Raw genomic sequence first — 22,592 nt, forward strand, 5'->3', positions numbered from 1 at the left:
TTAATCTCTTTGGGATATAGAACTAGGAGTTGTCTTGCTGGATCAAAGGGTGTACACAATTTCATAGCTCTTTGGGCATAATTCCAAATTGTTCTTTGGAATGGTTGGATCATTTCACAACTCTGCCAACAGTGTGTTAGTTTCCCAGTTTTTCCACATCAACTACTAACTCTAAGACATTCCATCTCTTCGACTTATGCTTTTATACTTTCTGTTCACTATCCTTAGAATGCTATTCCTTCTTGAAAGTTATAACTCTTTACATAGTTTAATGACTTAGAAAATAGCTACCTCTTAACCTGAAATTATTTCTTATTTCTCCATTTCTTGATCTCCTTTACTCCTCTCTTCAGAATTAGTCTGTATTTGGCTTTGTACATATTCTATCTTCCTAATATAATATAATAAGCTCCTTGTGGGCAAAGATTATTTTGTTGCTGCCTTTGAATCCCCAAATCCTTGACCAGTATTTGGCATACAATAAGTACTCAATGCATGTATTTATTGAATTGTGAAGATTATTTTGTGAAGATCATTCTGCTTCACTTTTTATTACCTACACATGTAGATTCCACATTGTTTGATTCCTGCCCCCTCCCCCTCTTTTAAAAGTTAATCTATAATTTCTGGTATCTTGATTTTATACTTTATTTGCTTCACTTTTTTATTTAAAAAAAAACAGGACTATTCTTTAATATAAATGTGACAATGTTTTGGATGAAGGAATGTGATAGTGTTTTGGATGGATAAAAATTAAAGTGCTGACTTAAGCCCTTAACTGGACTATCCTTTTGATGTTTTATTTGTGGAGAGATAGATAATTGTTTTCCTTAAATTCCCAAAGTAACCTAGAGGCTCAAATCCATTTACATAAGACTCTTCTCTAGGTTAGGATTACTCTGTGCTCCCTACCTGCTTCAGGGTAGAGTTGGTGAGAGTGATAGAAGAGGGATCTTTCCTATAATTATTGAGAGGAGCTCTTTATGCCTTAGCTTTTTTCCTGATATCTCAGATTGTAGACCTTAGCTTTAAAAGGCCAAGGTCTCCCACTGCATCTAGAGCCATCTCCAGTTGTCCTGATCTCTATCTGGCCCCTGGACCCAGATGCCTCTGTAGGGGAAAATGAGGCAGTTGATATTGCACAGCCCATCCTCACTCAAATGCAATTCATTTCCATATTATGGCATCACCTTCCTGATGTCATGGTTTTTTGAGAATGAAGAACTAATAATAACAACATAACAAAAGCCTTTTTGGAACTTCTTTCCAGTGAAATTCTGGAACTCAGTATTTTCTTTTTTGAAGCTGAAAACACGGGGGCCGAGGGTCTCTCTTTTCTACCCCTTCTACCCCAACTCCATCCTTCATTCATGAATAGAGCATTGAGTAATCAAGCATATTCTACCAGGGAAAAGAATCTTATGTAAATAGACTTGAGCTCCTGAGTTATACTAATAGTCTTAAGAGAATAAGAGCATTACCCCAAACTTGTCCCTTCAGGGTTTTGATTTTAAATTAAGTAAATACAAAATGCTTAAAGCTAAAGGATTAATTAATTAAGATTTTAGACCACATTCACAATTACCTTTGAATAGTGTGAGATATTCATTGCCTTGTTAATATTTCCTCTAATTTGTTGTCAAAATCATGATAGGAAGTAAGAGTCCCAGAGAAATTGCACCATCCAAAAAGACTAAAAAAACAAGACATATAACATGAATAATAAAATTACCTTCATATTAAAAATTACCCACATATTAAACTCCAGTTATTAATAAAAATGAAATATTAATAACTTTTATTTACTTTCCTTTGAAAGTGAATTGATTATATCTTAGACTCAGAATTAAGGCCATGATGGAGGATTGATCGAATCCAAAGTCTGAAAGAGGAAGGGAATAAGCATTTGTGTGGTTTCTACCATGTTCCAGGTGCAATTCTAAGTACTTTTTTTTGTATTTTAAACAAATGTTATTCATGTGATTCTGATGATAATCCTGAGAGATAGGTACTATTATTATCCATATTTTACAGTTGAGGAAATTGAAGCAAACACAGTTTAAGTGCTTGTTCAAGAACTATATGAGTGAGGCAGAATTTGAATAAAATCAGGTCTTCCTGACTTTAGATCCAGTGCTCTATCCACTGTGCCACCACCAGCTTCTACTGCTTGAATCAGCAGGGTAACATGAAGGCTGACCCCCTCCCCCAAAAAAATTACATCAAAGATTTTTATCATCATTCTAACAGAAATTATGACAAAATTATTACCTATTCTATTTCAGGATTTTTATGAGAAGAGTTTAGCTAGCTCAGTTTGTGGACAGTAAAAGTCATTCAAAGATCAGAGCCCTTTATCATTCCGAATACTTTTTTTGGGGGGGTATTAATTGAGTGAAAAGGTGATGATGTTAGCTAGATTAAAAATTACCAATAATTATGTTGATAGCTTTGAGTATCCTTTGGAGAGCTCAAATGATGTAAACTTACATACATTCTTCAAATTTGCTCTCTGTTGGAGGTCTCACTTTTAATAGTGGGAGCCTGGAATATGTCACTTGGACAAACTGCTTTACTTTTATTAACTAGAGCTGAATTGACCTTGACACTACTCTAGAAGAGTCTGCTATTGTTATTTTAGTTTGATGGTAAACAATATATATCCAAACTCATGAAAGAAAAAAACAGCTGAAACACAATGCACAACTTAGTATTACATATAATAATAATATTGATTGCCTCAGTGTAATCTTCAAATTGCAATAAAATTCCTTGAAAGTCTAACTGCTTAAATAGAAAGGGCTACTCATATGCAAACATGCCTAGGGGGAAAAAAAGGTCTCTGGGGTTCTTCACATCTGTTAGAAAAAGGAAGAAAAGAGAAGTCTCTTCTTCAATACCGCAAGGCAATGTCATCATAATGTTGGATAACCCACTCACAGCAACTGGGTTATTGCGGGCATTTTTGCCCTTGTCTTGTGGATTACTCCTGTGCCACAAACACAGTTACACAATGCGTAAAGGCGAGAGTTATTTCTAGGACAGATAATTGAACATTAATACTCGTTGACATTGTTGAAGGAATGATATGTCAACCTGACAGTGTCGATGTGATTCCATCTGCTGACTGGCTGCAGATGAAGGGTATGTTTGTCAGGATTAGACCCCAGGCTTCACTGCAGCAGAATCAAGGAAGATGCAGCTATTAATCACAAGCTGCCATTTTGGTCCAAGATAGTATCTGTGTAAACATTTTGCATTGTGTGCGTTGAATTTGGTTTGAATCTGTTGTGTGGGCATAGTGGGCAATGCTTGTTGCCAGTGTGACTATCCCTAATTGTTTTGTTTTTATGGCAAACATAAAAACAAAAAAAAAAAACTTTAATTTACTTATCACATGAAGGAAGGAACACTAATTCGCCCTTCTGGATAAGTGAGGATTTTCTGGATAATTGAGGGTCTACGGAGGTATAACATATATATAGGAAGCATAATATATATATATATATATAGAGAGAGAGAGAGAGAGAGAGAGAGAGAGACAGAGAGAGACAGAGACAGAGAGACAGAGACAGAGACAATGAGAGACAGAGGGAGAGACAGAGAGAGAGAGACAGAGAGAGAGACAGAAAGAGACAGAGAGGGAGAGACAAAGAGAGAGAGACAGAAAGAGAGAGACAGAGAGAGAGAGAGACAGAAAGAGAGACAGAGAGACACACAGAGAGAGAGAGACAGACAGACAGAAAGAGAGAGAGAGAGACAGAAAGAGAGACAGAGACACACAGAGAGAAAGAGAGACAGAGAGAGAGAAAGAGAGAGAGAAAACTCCTTTTAGTGTTAGTTTGGATGAGTTTCTGCTGTTTTGATACAATGTATATATTCATTTGATAAGAAAATCAGACAAAATTTAAATTTGATCTACTTAGTATTTATTTTTATTCCCAATAAAAAATATAAATCTACAGGCAGCTTCCTGAATAGAAGATGAAAAAATCTATGTTATATTGTTTTTCCTGATATCCCATAACAGAGCTTTCCAGAATCTTTTTATAATAAATCTTGAATGAGTTAATTCTGTTGCTTTAGTATTTCCACTGCCACACTTTACTGAAAATGTAACCATACAGAGAAAAGAACACAGAGAATAATTACAAACCCCTCTGATACTCAAGTCAATTTTGTATTCTTAAGATAGGGGTAAACACCACAGTGGTAGTTACTCAGGTGTAGTTTTTTTATTGCATAAAATGTTATAAAATAGGGCCCTTGAGAGCATCCATTATCACATATTGGTTAACATCACAGATTTTTAAAATCCCAGTTGCACTGAAGCCATGAAAAAAGCCTTCATCTGTAAAATCTAGTTTCTCTTTGTTATTAAAATAAATGAAGCTATTAAGCAAAATATATGCATATAATAGTCAAGTTCATCATTTGACATCATCAAAATGATCGAATTTTACATTTTTTTTAATTGGAGAAGTTGTCTTGGAAGGATTCAGATAAGGAACAAGATCAAAACGAAGAGGGTTTTTTTTATTGATATCTTATGGTTTGTTATGAGCGATGTTCTTTTTTCTTTTATAACATTTTTCTCTTAGGCCCTTTAAAATGAAAGGCAGTGGCTTATTGAGTAGTGGGGAAAAAGAAACAGATCTTTTCCCCCCAAAATTGGTATTGACAAAATAAATTAATTTATTATGTGATCATCATACTGGATTAATGAGCTTATATTAAGAGATGCTGAAAGTTATATTGTAAATATTTTTGTTTCCAGAGGCTTCAATACACATACATATGCATGCTCATGTAGACACACACACACACACACACACACACACACACACACACACACACTTAGTTATATTGATACTTTGGGGTGAGTTCTCCCTTTGACTTATCCCAACCAAAACCCAGGTTAAAAGATCCACCACTCCACTTTCTCGAGAGCACTCTTTATTGCCAAATGTGGCATTCATTTCCTGCCAGGGAAAGTAGGCAACTTGCCACTTCTGAGATTCAACTAGTAAAAGACAAAGAACCCTAACATATCCCCTAAGTTCTTTGGCCTTGAATGGGCCTCACACCTTGAAGGATTCATCCATGCCAGACTATTGATTTTTTCCCTCTATAAGCTGTATAAGGTAGGATTTAGTTTTTTAGTGCCATAGTAACTCCCTGAGGGTGGGTGGGGCTTAAACTGGGCACTTAGAGTCATATGAACTCTTTAAGACCACGAGGGGGTTATATTTAAGTGCATTTATCCATCTCTCCAAAGAATTAGGCAGATCCATACAGTGTATCCCATCCTCCTGCCTTTTGCATTCCCAGTGGTTGGCTGACTGTGACATGCTGTTCAGAACAACATAGCAGCAATCTAGTCAATTCTGTTCTGCCCTGGCTTGTTTATGGGGATCCTCTGATAAGTGAATACCACCTGAGTTAGGGAAGATCTTCACTCCTTTCAGCTATTCTGAGACTCATTTTCTAGTAATAAAGATATTTGGACAAATTAAGCATTAAGGGCTACAGGCAAAAAAAGAGCACACTGAACATCTACTGCTATACCCTCCACAGACTTCACTTGGGTGAAATGAATTACTAAAAACTGTCCTTATATGTCTCCTATACTAAGATCTTTCTAAAGGTCCTCGTCATCAAAGTTGAATATTCTCATAAAATGGTATATTTTAAGTATTTTTGAAATATCTTATGCCAGGGACGGACTTAGAGAAAGCAGAAAATTTGATCTTCTATATATAATTTGCAATTGAGCATCAACAATGAAATAGCATAAAACACACACAGAGCATGAATTAAAATAAATGTAAAGAGCTTTTTCTAAAAGGAGGAATTAAATACACAGCTTTTGAGACATCTCCCAGAAATTTATTTTTAATATGTGAAAATTTATTTTATTTCTACTATAAAATGTGTAACTTTAATGATTTGATTAAAATTGTTTATGATTTTTTTTGGAAAACAATTTTAAATTTATTTTTATATAGTTTGTAGAGAGATAGGATGGTATATTGTATAGACTATCCAACTTTGGGTCAGTAAAGCGTAATCATAACTTACCTCATAAATATTATGTCAGCCTTAAAATTTTATGTAAATGCAGGTTTTAGGGTTTTATTCGATCTCAGTTGTATATGAATACAAGTTACTATTTTCAGTTGGAACATAGCTTGCAAATAGAAGGCAAATTTTTCTACATTAAAATAGCCTTTTAGTTCTTTATTTTCTCTTTCATTACTAATAAAACCTAAATGCTGTGCTAATAATAAAAAGAGTATTAGAGTAGACATCATAAAGTCTGGCTTTTCGTGCTGTTTTTACCACTTAGTAGCCATGATGATCTTGGACAAGTCACTTAGTCTTTGTAAAACAGGAAAAAATAATAACTCTTCTGTTAACATAAAAAGATTACTGTGAGGATCAAATGTTCAAGTAAAAGTACCCTGAAACTGTAACACTATAAAGGTGCAGTGTATTTACTTCAGTTCATTCATTCCATTGGTATTCGTGTTCTATCAAAATACCATATGAAGCTCCTCAGAACACTGGGTAAAATTCTATGATGAATGTATAGGAAGACATATATAAGTGATGACAGGATGGGCAGGGGACTTATTAGGTGCCAGTTACTATTAAGCACTTTATAAATACCTCATTTGATCATTATTATCACTTTTTGAGGCAGGCACTGTTATTAATCCTATTGAGAAAATTTAAACAAATAGAAATTAAGTGACTTGCTCATATTCATAGTAGTATGGCCATAGATTTGAACTAGATTTTCCTGATTCTAGTCTCAGCATTCTATCCATTGCATCATCTATCTGTTTCTAGAATGGGCAGGTATCAATGAGTTATATTCTGTACCATTAGGGGAAATAACCTACATTAATAAAATCATATATTCATTGGAGTATGAACTTCATCTTCAAGAATCTATAATTTAATTGATATGAATGTGATCCCTTCTCCAATGAAACTGACAATGAAGAGACAAGCTGTTTCTATACTTGAAGACAGCATCTTTGTGAATATCTATGATCTTTAAATGAGATCTACTTAGAGATCAAGTCTCTAGTAGTGAGTCTTTTTCTAATTGCGCAGTAGTAGTCTGCAGAAGGCAGACCAGACCCATAACTCTAGTTTTTTGTGGGGATATACCAGGACTTAATCTACTAGCTATGAATTAGGGTAGGACAACATGTTTATGCATTACTATTATTTTTTTAAAAAGACTGTTTTTCCTCAAAAAAAAAAATTTAGCCCACCCTCTCCATGAATGAGATGATGTCAACAAATTGAACTACAGGACTAGAAATAGATTCCTTCTTTATTCTTCTATGGACTCCTATGAATTCACTCATGTACCTGAGAATTGAATAGGTTGTTCCTACTAGCTTTCTTTTACTCAGTCTAGATCAATGACTTAGAAAACTTAATTCTGGAGGCCAGTGCTGTAGACCATTCTTCTCTCTTTATAATCTGCTTTGGAAATATATAGATGACTCATGGAAAATGACACTCTGTGTTTTGAAGTTATTTCCTTAAGAAATTTTATAGAGATACACTTGATCATGTTAGATAAGCAGTTAAAGTTTTCAGGAATCTCAAATAAAGTTAAAATTTTTAGTTTTAAGATAATACATGAGATTCTACTTTAAAGGAGTATTAAAAATTCTTTTAAAGAAACAAATATTGAGGGAGCCGTAACTGAAGACATTTTTTTGTATTGAAATGAGAGACATGTAACTAGTTTCATGAAAATTAACTTAGTAAAAATAAAATTCATTTGAATCTTAACTTTGCTTCTGTATATCCTCTTGTTTGGAATATGTTGAATTGATAATGCCCATGTGTGGAAGAATTCTGATTGTTTCTTTTTGCTTCACTCACAGCTTATAAAAATGCAAGTAGACCTACCTAATGAATATTAATAAGAGTGATGTCTAGATAACACATAAACCCCCTAGATCTTTGGAATTTGGATGGAGTAGTCAGAAAGGATTTTTGTGGCTTTATATAATACCAAATTTACATACTTTTAAAGAGTAAACATGATCTTAATATTTTAACATCAATATTCTAAAGTAGAGATTTTAGAGAGGTATAAAGCTTAATTTATTTTCTTTCCATGAACATTATATTCAGCAAGGTCTGCATTTTAAAAGACAGGAAACGGTTAGCTAAAAAGAAATTAACTTAATCCCCCTTCATTAAGTTCCAGTCCCTTTTTGTTACTTAGAGACAAGTAATAATTATATCCAAGGCAATGCAAAGCATGTTTTACACTTTTGTTATACAAAAGAAATGCAGTTGTTAAGGAGACAGAAAAAAAGAAAATGAGAACACTGATAAATAGGTTTTTTTCCCCTTATATCTTCTGTGATTCCTGAAAGTAAATCTTATTTAGGCATTATAGAGACATTTTATTTAGTTAACTGCAAAAATGTCAGTCAACCAATTAAATCGCATCTTTCCTAGCAAAGGACATTTGTATAGCAGACTGGATATAAAACTCATAAAATGAACATTCATTTTAAAATAATAGTATGTAAAAAAAAAAAGATGAGCAATTTGTTTTCAGGGGAAAAATTGGTAGAACTTTTGGAAGGAAGGTGTGATAGCAATGTATTACATATCAGTTAAGGAAGATTTTTTTTTTTTTTTTTTTTTTTTTTTTTTTGGTGTTGCAAAGAGACTAAAAAAATTTGTCCTTACAAAGGAAAAAAATCATTAAAATGTAGTTCTTTCCATTATATACCATTATTTGTCATTTTTATTGCTTTTCTATAGTTTTCATTGCACCTTTAATGGTATGCTTGGTCAGAAAAGGTGAGAGGGAATGTGAACACACTTGGCTGCTGATGCTGCTGTTAGTGCCTGCTAGCTGTGCTTCAATCCTTGTCCCTGTAGATTTTAATGTCCCCACAGACTGCTGGCAGCCTGCTTCCAGCTGTGGCAGGCATGATGCAGTGAATTGCTTTTGAATGTTCTTTACTCAAATAGGCAGTAATTACAAGCTTAAAGAGGTTTAGTGGTCCAGTAAACTACATAATCACCCCTGAATTAGCCTAGGCTCATCAGTTGCAGTCCAGCAAGCTCAAGTCTGCTGTTTGTATGCAGTCTTTATCACATAGCAACCTGATCAGCAGGTGTGGAACAGCAAGAGTCCCCCATAAACACAACTGTCTACTGGGGACAATGATCTCTAATGAGATGAGGCTACACCATCACTGTAATTTAAGTGGGAAAATTAACACCAGAGAATGTGTACCAGTTCCAGGGGTCTTTAGTCATATCGAGAACAGCATGTGCTCTCTCTCTCTCTCTCTCTGTCTCTCTCTCTCTCTCTCTCTCTCTCTCTCCCTCCTTCCTTTTTTCTTCCCTCCCTTTCTCTCTTTTTCCTCCTTCCCACTTTCTCTCTCTCCTTTTCACTTTTCTCTTTCCCTCTCTATTCTGTCTTCCCCTCCTCTTTCTGACCTCTTTCTAGCTCTTTTTCTTTACACTCCTTCTTAGAAAATCCCCCAGAAGAATGCAGTGTTTCTGCTTATAACTTATGGGTACTTTATTCTTTTACAAGGATATGTTGTGAATATTTAATGCTGAACAGGGCATCTGTTCAGGCACTAGTGATTGCTGTCAACAAAGAAATATTTCAAAATAGCATCATTGTGTTTTCATCTTTCTGTACATTTTCTTACACATTTCAAAACATTTTATTGTTATGTAGAAAGTAGAGAAATATTATATAAGGTATTGGTAGATTCTGTTCTACATACTTGACTTTCCCAAATACTACAAATGAGTTTCAGATAGTTTGAAAAAGATCCTGACATATAACATGGATATGATGACATGCCCTTTCTGTGGAAAAAAAAAATCCCAAACAGAAACATATTTTTTTTTTTCTTTAGAAGCATTCAGGGAAGAGAGCACATTGATAAAGATGAATTCCCTTAGCATTTGTTTTTCATGGCTTAAAGTTAAATTTCGTTTTCTATAAAATCAAATTGGAAGTTCAAAAAGTATATAGGGGAAGAGAATGTTTGGAACATGAGTACACATGAAGTTAAAATCAATTAAACAAAACAAGTAGAGGCTTAGAATAAAAACTTTTTGAGATTACAATTTCTTTGCTATAACTTGAGAGAATGTACGGATTGTTTCTAACCTGCATTCCTCCACTTTCACCCCCTTTTTGAAATTTGTGCAGTCAGATTTAGTAAATAATTATTGAAGGATACCAATTTTTCACAGATATTTGACTGAAGCAATCAACTGACAATTGATTTCAGCAACAGTAGAGAGACTATTTTATGAAGCTGTAATCTTATGTGTCTCTGAACTTGATGTTATGAAAAAAAATAGTCTTCATTTGTGTTCTCATGGTAATCCCTTTCTTATGGGTTCTAATTTTGGGGGGAAAGATGACTTTAAATTAAAATTCTTAAAAAAAAATAACTCCTTAGAAATAAAAAGAATTTTAAGTGTCTCATTTAAAGTTGAATAAAATGTGATGGCTATACTTTTTAATGTTGGTTTAAAAGTGTTCTTTTTTTAAAAAATTAAACTGATATTATATGCATTAATAAATAGATGATAGACAAATTGGTTTAGAATAGGTTTCCTATCTTACACAACACAGTGCAGGTACTTCTGTTAACAGACCAGATCTACAGAAAAAGGAAACAATCTTTAAGTCCTGGAAATATATAAGAAAATTGGCTAGACTCCCCCCCCCCCCAGTAATATTGTACTATTCATGATTAACTCCATTCAGAATAAATAGGATAAGCCTATCCATCATCACTAGGACAAGAACAGGGTATAGAAATGCTTTCTCTGGTTCCTTAGGGCCCATGCTGTGAGGCCACCTTGTAGGTGAGACCACCTTACAACAAGGTCCTTTGGTTCTTCAGTAACTAAACTCCTTTGGAAGGAATCCAAGACAGACTTGTCTTATACTGAATTTCGCTCTATGGTAAATGGTGTTGTGGCAAGGTTCCAATGAACCTAACAGTAGGTATTCTGTAGTGATTTCTTCACTTGGAAATCATGTCCATGTTTTGGTAAAATGTTTCTCTAAAGGACTTAATGAAATAAAAATTTGTAAAGACATGATTTTATAGGAAGAATCCTCTACTTTTCAGGGAAGATTTGATTGTTCCAATATGAAATGTGATATGAATTGCCTCCTTTGCATGTTTTACTTTTTCTTACTGATTATTTATATTTGTTTTTCTAAGAATATAAAATTTAACGTTTAAATATGCATAATGCAGAATTGGCTAAGCACTTTTAATTAATTTTAAACTTTATCCCAAAAAGAGATATGAACTATTATTAAGGAGGGATCTTCACTTATCCCTTCAAAACACCTACTAATGTTGATTATTAAAGGGTATTATTATAAGATATGTAGCTAATGAATGATGCCTTGGTAAATTACTATTTACCATTTCCTGAAACATTTTATTTTTAGAAAGTTCAAAGGATTGCAATATCCTTAATATAAAGATCTCTGTCATTTTTATTTGGTTTATTTTATATTTTGTTGATGCTTAAAGTTAATTTAAAGATAAGATAAGTTGAAAGGGCCATTTCAGTATTGGCAGAATGGACTTTCCTTGTAATTGGCTATAAAACAATGTTTTCACTGCTCTGCATTATAAAGATAGCCTCATTAGTGTATTTCAAACACAAAGATTGTTATGAAATATTAACTAGTGTTCAATTTTTCCTTAGACGAATTATGTCATTTTCATGAGATAAGATCAAGTTTATAGACTCCTACTTGACTTTCCTACTTGCACACCTCAACTTGGCAACTTCTTTAGCCACTGTTGGATATAAAAGAAATCACAGGGCTCATCTGTTAAAATGATTCAACTAGGCTGAAGAAAGAGCAAGCTTTAAACAATATATGCAATACATTTAGTTAGGCGATCTAAGTGTGTTGGATGAGAATTAAGAAAGCAGGTTGAAATCTTGTGACTTCACTGATGATGTTCCAAACATTTTTGGCTCCTTAGCAAGCACAGATACCCTCAGTTTTTTTTCTTTCCCTTTTTGATTCCAACATGTGTGAGGATACAGGACTCAACTACTATGAATTCAAGCTATGTTCTTAGACTACACCATGCACTGCTTTTGTAATGCAAATGACAGGCACAAAGTGTCTCTTTGATAATGTGCAGTCAGGAGACAAAAAAAGCATTCACTGAAACAGTAAAACTAATTCATAAAGCTGAAAGACAATAAGAAAGCATTATGGATTTATTTTTTAAAAGTATCCTAGATCAATGTAATTGTCACAATGTAAGCTATTCAGAGTCTATGCTCTGAAAAATATGGCAATGTCAAGTTTACTTATAATGAAAAGTTTTCATTAGCAAAAATAAACAAAATTGAGTAAAAACTTAATCAGTCTTTTCTTTTAATATCAAACACAAAGTATCTTGATATTGAATATACAATTTTATTTCCAGTAAGAAGCATAAGAGAAAGTCACAAAAGTTTTTTTTGTTTATTTGTTTACATGACAGAAATGTAGTTAAGATCCATATGGTTGGATTTTGTTTATTTGGTTTTTGGTTTTTTTTTTTTTTTTTTTCTTTAAAGGGAGTATCTCTCCCTCACATACCAGAGTTTAGCTTAGGGTCAGCTTATATTAACGTATTAAACTTAACTGTGGAGGAGGCAGAGGGCTGGAGGAAAAAGGATAAAAGAACTTCCGAAATGGTTCTCCCAACATATTCAGGCAAGCAACAGAACGCTGCCTTGATAAGGGTTCTTTTGGACAGTTGCCATAACTCCTCACATTAGATCAGGAGCTCCCCCAATGCCTATTCTCATACCTTTTTAAAGCAGAGCATGTAATATTTTACTTGAAGATTGCTTCTATCCCTATTGCTTTGTTATAGCTGTTTTGCAGTTTCAGTATTGAAGCAGTTCTGTGTCACAAGAAATTACTAATCTGAGGTTTGAGAAGGGACAGCTTAGCCTTCCATTATCTCACCAGCAAGCTGTGTACAGGATTATTTTCAAATTTTCTGCTGCTATTACAATGTGCTGTTATAGTGGGCAAGGCTATGAGGGAGGGAATGTTATTGAGACTTGGTTACCAGGATAGATAAGATAAAGTGCATCGCTGTCCTGGCATCTACACTTGCAGCCAGGGGTGGAAAATTGATGAAAAGAGTACAGTTGAACAAGAAGTATCATTAAGATATGAGTCTGGATATTTTCTGTCTCAATTTACGGAAGAGCTTCTCTTTTCCCATTGATGGTCATCTGAAAAAGTCTGATTGATTGTCCAATGTGTGCTGAACCAACTGGCTTTATATACAGTGGATATACTTACCCGCTCATGCAATATAACTTGAATTTAGCAGTTATAACTTTCTTCAGAAAGTTGCCTTTTTTTCATTTTCTGATTTGTTATTGTTGCTGTTGCTGGTGGAATGACAGCACAGATTCTCATTTTATATAGGTATTTTTATCCTTTTCAGATTTTCTGGGACTATTCCTATCACTCTGGGCATACACTCTCATGATCTTTTCTGTATTTAATGGCATTATTAAGTAATCACTACTATACTAGCTCGTTATGATTAGTAGTAATGCTGTAGATCCTTAGAAACTCAGTAATCATGGCAAATATTTCCGATTTGGATTCTAAGGGAGAAAGAACAGATTTTATTTTTCAAATAATAAAAAATCCCATTTCTTTATCAGTCATATTTGTTAAGAGGTTGGTTATTTATATGGGATGGCGTTGCACCACCTTATTTGCTCTGAGTCTAGTCCTCCCCTTCCCACCATCCCCCTACTCTTTTTTTTTTTTTTTTTTTTTCTCTGACAAGGCAAGCCTAATGCACATGTGCTAGTTGGATGGTGGGAGGGTCAGCTTTCCCTACCCATACATAATCACTATTTTATAGCTTTCATTCATTCCTGAGGTGTTAATGCAGATCAAATGGGAAACACTCCAGAAAGAACCCTCCTAGCTACTGCCATGCTTTCCTTTCCAGCCTCAATCGTTAATTCTTATTGTAAGATCTAAAGGTAATTTTGTTTGCTCTCTTAATGCGTTGCAGCTCTCCCAATGGCCCTCGCATATCCTTTCTCAAATTCCCATCTTGATCAATTGTTTGCAAATAATTAAGCTTTTAAGAGATAATGGCATGAGGCTAATGTACACAACAAAGTAAAGGTCTCAAGTCACTGTCTATTGGACTACGGTTCAAATTTGCTTTGATATCCCAAAGTGATTAGCTTGATTGGTGTCTCTGGCAAGTGCAATCAGTATTTCCTTTATAAGCAACTATTAATATTTTTAAACTTGTCATTTGGACAAATATACTAGGGAAGAGAATGCAATGGGTCTTGTGAGGAGAGAGAGGGAGTGCTATTCACACCAGGTATAGGAAAAAAGGATTAGTTGTAAATGTTTAGAGTGAATTTCCCATTTCAGGATAAAATGGCAGTTCTCAGGGCTCACCCTTGATCTCTGTTGCGGTGGGATATCTGCCATTGCCTGTGGCCCTTGCAGGCCTGACTAGCCCTGTGGGTGGGAATGCAACAGGGCTTTGGATGTTTTAGCAGGAGTCTTGCCTGTGGCATGTTGGTTCTTTGTCAGGTCATTTTTCTTTAGGCTACCAGGGAACAACTCCTAAAGTCCACCAAGAGCTTATATAATAAGGATGCACAGGGTTTAAGACATTTCTAACAGATTGAGTTTCACTTTAAAAGCCTGCCTCATTGTGAATTTTTTTTTGGATGACTGGGAATTAGCTATGTAAAGTCGTGGCTTTCATGCGATTATAGCAATTATAGATTTTTCATGAAATGGAAAGTTTATGCCGCACTAAGTCAGTAACTATGAGGGGGAAAAATTAATTGGTTGACCTTAAACATGCCATGGTTTAGGAATTGTGCTTTGGTACATTTTGGTACAGCTTTGTGTGGGCTCTTTTCTCTTTTTTTTTTTTTTTCTTTTTTTCCCTTCCTTCCTTCCTTTCCTTCCTTCCTTCCTTTTTTCTTTCTTTCTTCCTTCCTTCCTTTTTTCTTCCTTCCTTCTTTCTTTCTTTCTTTCTTTCTTTCTTTCTTTCTTTCTTTCTTTCTTTCTTTCTTTCTTTCTTTCTTTCTTTCTTTCTTTCTTCCTTCCTTCCTTCCTTCCTTCTTTCTTTCTTTCTTTCCTTCTTTCTTTCCTTCTTTCTTTCTTTCTTTCTTTCCTTCCTTCCTTCCTTCCTTTCCTTCCTTCCTCTTAATTTTGTCCAGTCTTATCCATTTAGGAAAAAAAAAAAACACTAACCCTGAACAATTGGAAATTACTTAATGGAGACAGAGTGCTCAATCCTCATAGCTTGAGGCAACTTAGCAATTATTGCTGCATGAAATTAGACACAGTTTGTTCCAATTACTTAAAATCAGATCACATGAAAAGTGACAGAAGAAAATAAGAAAAGAGTAGAACTTTTTTATGTTGTGATATTTAAATTATGAAATCAGAAACTAAGCCACATGAAAAAACAACACAAATTTGCACTTGAGATTGTGAGTAGCATATTAGGACTCTTTGAATGTTTAATGATTCTGGTCAGTCTAATGATTCAAAAGGGATTTTCTGGACAATGCTTGCATAAATAAAATGTGAATTCCACTGGCTTTATAAGTATGTATATGAACTTGCTCACAAACAGGCATGCAAAAATACTCCTGAAAAACACAGCACAAATAAATTACTGTAACAATTCTCCATTTCAAATGTAACTAAAGATAAATGGCATAAATATTAATTTTTATCCAGTTCTGATCATAACATTAAGACAGATAATAAGATAGGGCAAAAATATAGCTATCAAGGTAAACTAAAAGAGAATACTGACATATTTATTGAGCACACTGAAATTCTTTTACAGTGACTTCCAAAAGAAATGAAAAACTTTAAGGGAGAAAATTCTATAGGCAGAAAATCATGTGTATGCCATAAGGCTGGTCTTTAAATGATAAATGCTTTATACAGGGGATGTTATAACTGGATGTAACAACTGTATAATTTAAAAGTGAGCCTGTGTTCTGGTTGGCCAACAGAGCTATGAATAAAACTGTTGCTAACTTGAAATTCTATGGTGATACTGTGTTAGGCTATCATTTGAAAATATAAGGTATATATTTATATTAAGATGCATATATCTCTATGAGAGTCTCGGAGACTCACCATGGAAATGCAGCCATTATATACATTGAGCTGCAGTGTAGTATTTTCTAGTGATAATATAAAATATTTCTTTGGTCTCTTTATTTGTGGTATGCCTTTATCCAGTGGGAGTTTTTGAAATATTCTTATTCTACTGTAAAATGTGTTTCCACAAAAGAGAAAAGAAAGTACAAATATAAAACCATAGACATGTGATGCGATTTAATTCTAACCTACTGTATTTATGCGATCTTTAGCTCTTGACTGATAACTTTAGGTTGAGCAGAGGCATAGAGGCAGGAGCACAGGGCTTGGCACCAGATAACTGGGATTCGGAATCTAGTTTTGTCCTTAACCCTCCATGTCACCCTGAGCATGCTGGCTCATCCCTCCTCACCACAGCTTCCTCATATTTAAGAGGAGGTTGAACTAGATTTTAAATTTATGATGCAATCACTGTCTCCCATAGTTTTCCAGTAATTAATAAGAATAAGGTTTGCAATGTCATATATGTATATATGCATGCACATATATAGTGAATAAACATACATATATGAGTGTTTGTATAAATACACACACAATCTCACTTGAGTCTCACAACTACTCCATGAGATAAATACTAGGGCTGTCTTAATATCACCATTTTGCAGATAAATATGCAAGAATCTGAAATCAGAGTACCTAGGTTCAGATTCCATCCTCTGCTGCTTTCATATAATTTGATAAGGTTTAGTGTGAGCTTTAATTATTATTATTATTTTTAAAAGATTATATAATTCTGGCACTTAATTTTGGCCAGTCTTATTCATTTAGGAAAACAACAGCAACGATGGTCTGAACAACAGCATGCTACCCGTGTGATCTTGGGGCAAGACTCTTATCCTTCCGGGCCTCACTTTCCCCAATTGTAGGAAGTCTCTTCCAACTTTAAATCTGTATTATCCTATGAAGTTCAATGAGCTTAAGGGACTCTATCCATGTTCCGAGAGCCAGGAATTGGCAGAAGCAGGATTTCCACTCTTTTTTTGGATTCTACCCCCAACATATAATCTGCTGTGGCTTACTATCTCATTGCACTGTGAAGTTTACCAACTCTGTTATCTTTAAAAAAGTTTCATGGATACCTCTTGTTGTGGTAGTTTTTTTTTTTCTTTTTGGGGGGCAATTGGGGTTAAGTGACTTGCCCAGGGTCACACAGCTGGGTAAGTATTAAGTGTCTGAAGCCGGATTTGAACCCAGGTCCTCCTGATTTCAGGGCTGGTGCGCTATTCACTGTGCCACTTAGCTGTCCCTGTGGTAGAATTTTGAAGACATAGCCCAGTATAGTCAGTATAGTACAAGTGGCACAGTGGATTCCTGGAGTCATAAAGACTCATGTTTCCGAGTTCAGATCTGTCATCAGACATTTACTGGCTGTGTGACCCTGAGCAAGTCACTTAACCCTGCTTGCTTTAGTCTCCTCATCTGTAAAATGAGCTGGAGAAGGAACTGGCAAACCATCCTAGTATCTTTGCCAAGAAAACTCCAAACAAAGTCACAAAGAGTGAGACACAGCTGAACAACACCACAGTATGGCATAATTGGCTTGTAGACATCCTATTGTCTTTGATGGTCTTTCATGATGGTCTTTATTTCTACTTTTCAACAGAGAATTAATTCTAGCAATATGGGCGGATGCAGATTATGTAATAAGAAAGTTTGCCATTTACTCATGTAGAGTTAGAACACTACAATGGAAACTCGGAGCTCAATCACTTATATAAACATGCTGGACAGATCTCTTCACCTGATCAGTTTTCCCATCTGTGAAATGGGAGTGACAATACATTAGAAGGGAAACATTGACAGTTAATTAAAATCTCATCTATAAAATACTTGGAGGATTTTTAAAGAAAGGCACCATATTCTGCAAATATAAACTCTTATTGTAACTGTCTGTTTATTGATTAAATGCCAAAACCAAAAATAATTACAATGTTTATGGAAATAATCGAGACATCAAGTTTCCTTTTCATACTTGTCTTCCCCTTTTACAATAATCCCCATGTGTGCACCTATAGGCCATGATTACAATTACATATAGAAGTGGTCATTAAACATGATTTTCTAAAATCACATCTCATCAGATATTTAAAACTATGCTAATTAGTCTTCAATGGACCAGAATTTGGTTTAGGTGACCAGGCAGTTAAATTCAATATTGTGGTTGCCTTACTTACAATTAAGAGAAGACTGGGTTGCTTGTCTGAACATTTTTTAACCTTTAAAATTCACTGGGATATGATGTTGTTATTAATTTTCATTTAATTGAATGGTGATAGAAAAGATTAGATTTTCAGGATCTTCTTTTCACTTCAGACGTAGATTTCAGAATTGAGCATTTTTAGAATTGGAAGTGGCTTCTAGAGATTATCTAGATCAGAACTTCTTAACCATTTCTATGCCATAGATCCCTTTGGCAGTTGGATGGAGTTATCAGCATAATATTTTCAAATGTATAAAATCAAATAAATAGGATTATAAACGAAACCAAATGTATTGGAATACTGTTATAAGAATATATATATATATATATATATATATATATATATATATATATATATATACTTTTTTTTTTTTAACAAAACAAGTTTACATACTCCAGGTGAAGAAATCCCTTATCAATCATGGTGGCAAAAGGTGAAATTACTTGCCTGAAAATATACGGTCACCACAAATGACAGGGCTTTAATTTGAACCCATGTCTTCTGACTGTGGCCATGTTTTTCATTTCAATCACAGGATTTTTTACTATAATGTATGTATTCTTAATAAAGGAAAGCTAGGTGACAAAGGGCAGAGAACTCTGGGTCTGGAGTGAGAAAGACTCATCTTACTGAGTTCAAATCCAACCTCAGAAATTTATTAGCTAAAGTGACCTTGTACAAGTCACTTAACCCTGTTTGCCTTAGTTTCCTCTTCTACAAAATGATTTGGAGAAGGAAATGGCAAAGCACTGTAGTATCTTTGCCAAGAAAACCCCAAATGGGATCACAAAGAGTAGAACACAACTGAACACTTACAACTATTTCTGACTGTTATCATCCTTTTCATTTCAAACATAGGGCTTGCAATTATGATTTATAATATGTGTGATTGTGTTATAAGTTATTTGGGTTACTTATTTTTTATCAAAATGTAGATTTAAATTTAGCCTTTTCTGGTATTGTAACATGTTTATTTGGTATTTATTTTTTATTTGTGCCTATGTATTATTTTGAGTCACATTTGGCTCTACTATTTATTCTTAAACAAATTGATTATAGCCTTTTCTCCTATTTTGAACGATGTTGAAGATTCCAGCACTTATTGACACAAATATTAAATATATTAGTTGAAGTTTATTTTTGGAATACTGAACATAAGGTGAAATTGTTGCCTTTTTAAAAAAAAGATAGTTATTCTAATTATGGGCATTTTATATGTAGCAATGGAGTATAATATAAGAAGTAGTGGCTTGGATGTTGATATCTTCTGTGGGCCTCAATAATTTTTTATCTGTCAAATGAAGAAGCTGAATTTGATGATCTTTAAGGTTCCTTCCACTTTTATAAATAATTGGAAGACTAGTCTGAATTTCTACCATTTTAATACAAAGCAAAGCAAGACAAACCACTAGATTCCAACTTTGATTCATGTGCATGCAGAAAATACTGTACTAAACTTTGAATTGCAACAAATATAAACCCATTAAGGATAAACTCAGTATCAAGGTATTGCAAGTATCCTAAGTAGCTATTTATACACTTCAGTAATCTTTGTAATTGGCTTGTCTTTTACTGCCATTAATTAGATGATGTAGTATTCCATTAATAAGAGTGACACACCTCAGCATTTTCACCTTTAATTACAGACTTCACTAGGCACTTAGGTTATTGACAAAATGGCCTAAATATTGTCCGATACACACATATATTTTTGTTTTCTTTCAGCATCCTTACCCTTCTGAAGAACAGAAAAAGCAGCTGGCACAAGACACAGGCCTCACTATACTTCAAGTGAACAATTGGTAAGTAATTTGACGTTTACACATAATCAGTATTCGAGCCTCTGGCAACCTGCAGCTAATGTTTTGCATTAAGAAGACACGCCCAGTCATTGCAGCTTTCCCTGGTGGTTTGTTGATGCAAAGGTGAAAACGGTCTACATTCATTGACAGAAGCCACTGAAGAATTTTAATACAGGCATGGAGAGCATCATGTATTTATTCTTTTTTTAAAAATGCATACATTTCAAACAGCAACTATAAACAATGTCCAGAAAGAATTAGGATAACTTTCCTCCCTCAGAATAATCAGCAACTCAAGAAATATTGAATTCTGTGTTTACTAGAGAACCCTCAAATTTACCATCTTTTCTGCCAAGTTTACATTTGTGAATCAACAGAACCTAGATTCTTTTATTATCAGTCAAGGAAATTTTTTTCTAAATGACCAAAATACTAAAAGAAAGAAATTCTTAATATTTCTATTTGAAGAAGGTTACTTAAAACCTGATCCCCTTGAGGGCTAAGTGGTCTGATTCCTAAATTGATATTTAAGTTCTGAATTTTTGAAGGCCAAGATTAAGTACTAAGTACCAGGCAACATCATACTGACATTATATATCAGTGAAGCAAGAAGGCTTTGAAAAAGTATGATTTATTATTGCCATTTTGTGAGTACATTGAAAGCAAATTTTATAATGTAACCCAGAGCGCCTCTTTGAAGGGTTTAGAAATTGAATACCTTATAAAATAAATATAACAAATTAATTGTATTAATATTTTTAGATTAGTGTTTATGATTGAGATACATTATGTATTTTAATGTAAAACTCAGAAAAGGCTAAGGGCTGAAAGTCTAAAGAGCCGAATGGATTCCATGGAATTCCAGTTTAAAGACAAAAGTATTTTTTTTTCCTCATTCAATAAATGTCAGAGATTAATATTGCTGAATCACTGATTACATGGCCTAATCCATTTTAGTGAATAAATTTGCTGTAAATGTCCAATGCACCTACATTAACAAACCCTTCTTAGTTAGAGAGACTAGGAGCCTATGGGAGAGATTTCAGATATATTAAACCCCATTACAGAAAATGTAATTTCTGTCAATATAATCCCATGTATTCTTCAATTTAGTACTTTGGAGATAACGAGCTACTTACAATATATTTGCCTTTGGAGGATTAATTTACAAAGTGCCCTATCTGGGAGACACAGACAGACTCACACAAGCATTGCTTGTAAGGGTTATCAATTTCAGTGACCTTACAGCAGCCTTGGGAGATCCCTTTTTTTCCCCCATCCCTTTTAGTTAGTGGATAGACAACAGAGTGCTGGGTGTAGTATCTAAATGTGTTATTAAGTTGGTGTGTGTGTGTGTGTGTGTGTGTGTGTGTGTGTGAGTTACTATGGCATCTTATTTTTTTAAAGCACCTTAACAATCACAGATTTTGACCCATCTTTTAAAATGTTTGGGGTAGATATGTTTTCTAGGTCAGCTTCTACATATGCATATTTTTCCAATTTAACCTGACTGCTGGGTACTTTTATACCATATAGGACTCACATGAACTTAAAATGCCCCCTGAGAAATGCTCCAAGATTAAGGGAAAAGAGCATAGTGAACTCCCTCTTTGAGCAAGACGAAATATACTCTCTCATTCAGGTGATATGTTGGCACATACCATCATCTCTCCTCCTTACGGTTGCTAGCAAACTCAATCTATAAACTTAGCTACCAGTGAAACAGTTCTCTTGTAAGCAGGTTTTTCATGGGCAATAATAATCTTATGGGACATTTCCTGTGGATGAAAGAACAGGCTAGGTTTTTAGTAAATCTGAGAAAGTTACCAGTGCCATTTTCCTGAACTCTATAGAAATGCTGCAAGGGGATATTTTATTTTGTTTTGTTTTTCTTTATTTCCCAGATCAAATTAAGAATTAGAAATCTAGAGGAAAAGTTGCTTAATCTGTTTTTGTTTCTAATGCTATCATTGGAAAAAGAGACAGACAAAAGTACTTAGGTGATTTCTCAAAACCATAGTTTTTTTTTTTTTAAGTTTTGAAGTAAGTTTTAAAGTATAGTAAAATATACTGTAAATTTCACTAGCATTTAAAGTTTTAAACATGTTAATTTAAGCATGTGAAAATTATTTTCTCTTTAAGAAAAGGAATCCAGCATCTTATTATTACTATTTAATGTAAATATGTGATATGTATACATTTATAGAAATATATATATATATATATATATATATATGTATGTATGTATGTTTGACATATAAGTTTGGCTTGTTTGTCTATCACCGTTTGACAGTTGTTTCAAATATAAATGCATTGTTTGTG

At 34.1% G+C, this 22,592-nt stretch overlaps 1 protein-coding gene across 4 annotated transcripts in view; it reads left to right on the forward strand.

The window, feature by feature from the left end:
- MEIS1 (Meis homeobox 1) overlaps window positions 1-22,592 on the forward strand; it is a 154,553-nt gene that overhangs the window by 108,491 nt on the left and 23,470 nt on the right. For all 4 annotated transcript variants that reach the window (XM_023494898.2, XM_023494900.2, XM_012540162.3 and 1 more), the window contains exon 9: window positions 20,194-20,270. In XM_023494898.2, coding sequence (XP_023350666.1) covers window positions 20,194-20,270 — 77 coding nt within the window. The remainder of the gene's footprint in view (window positions 1-20,193; window positions 20,271-22,592) is intronic.

This window comes from Sarcophilus harrisii, chromosome 2, assembly GCF_902635505.1.
Source record: "Sarcophilus harrisii chromosome 2, mSarHar1.11, whole genome shotgun sequence".
In the NCBI taxonomy this organism is placed as follows: domain Eukaryota; kingdom Metazoa; phylum Chordata; class Mammalia; order Dasyuromorphia; family Dasyuridae; genus Sarcophilus; species Sarcophilus harrisii.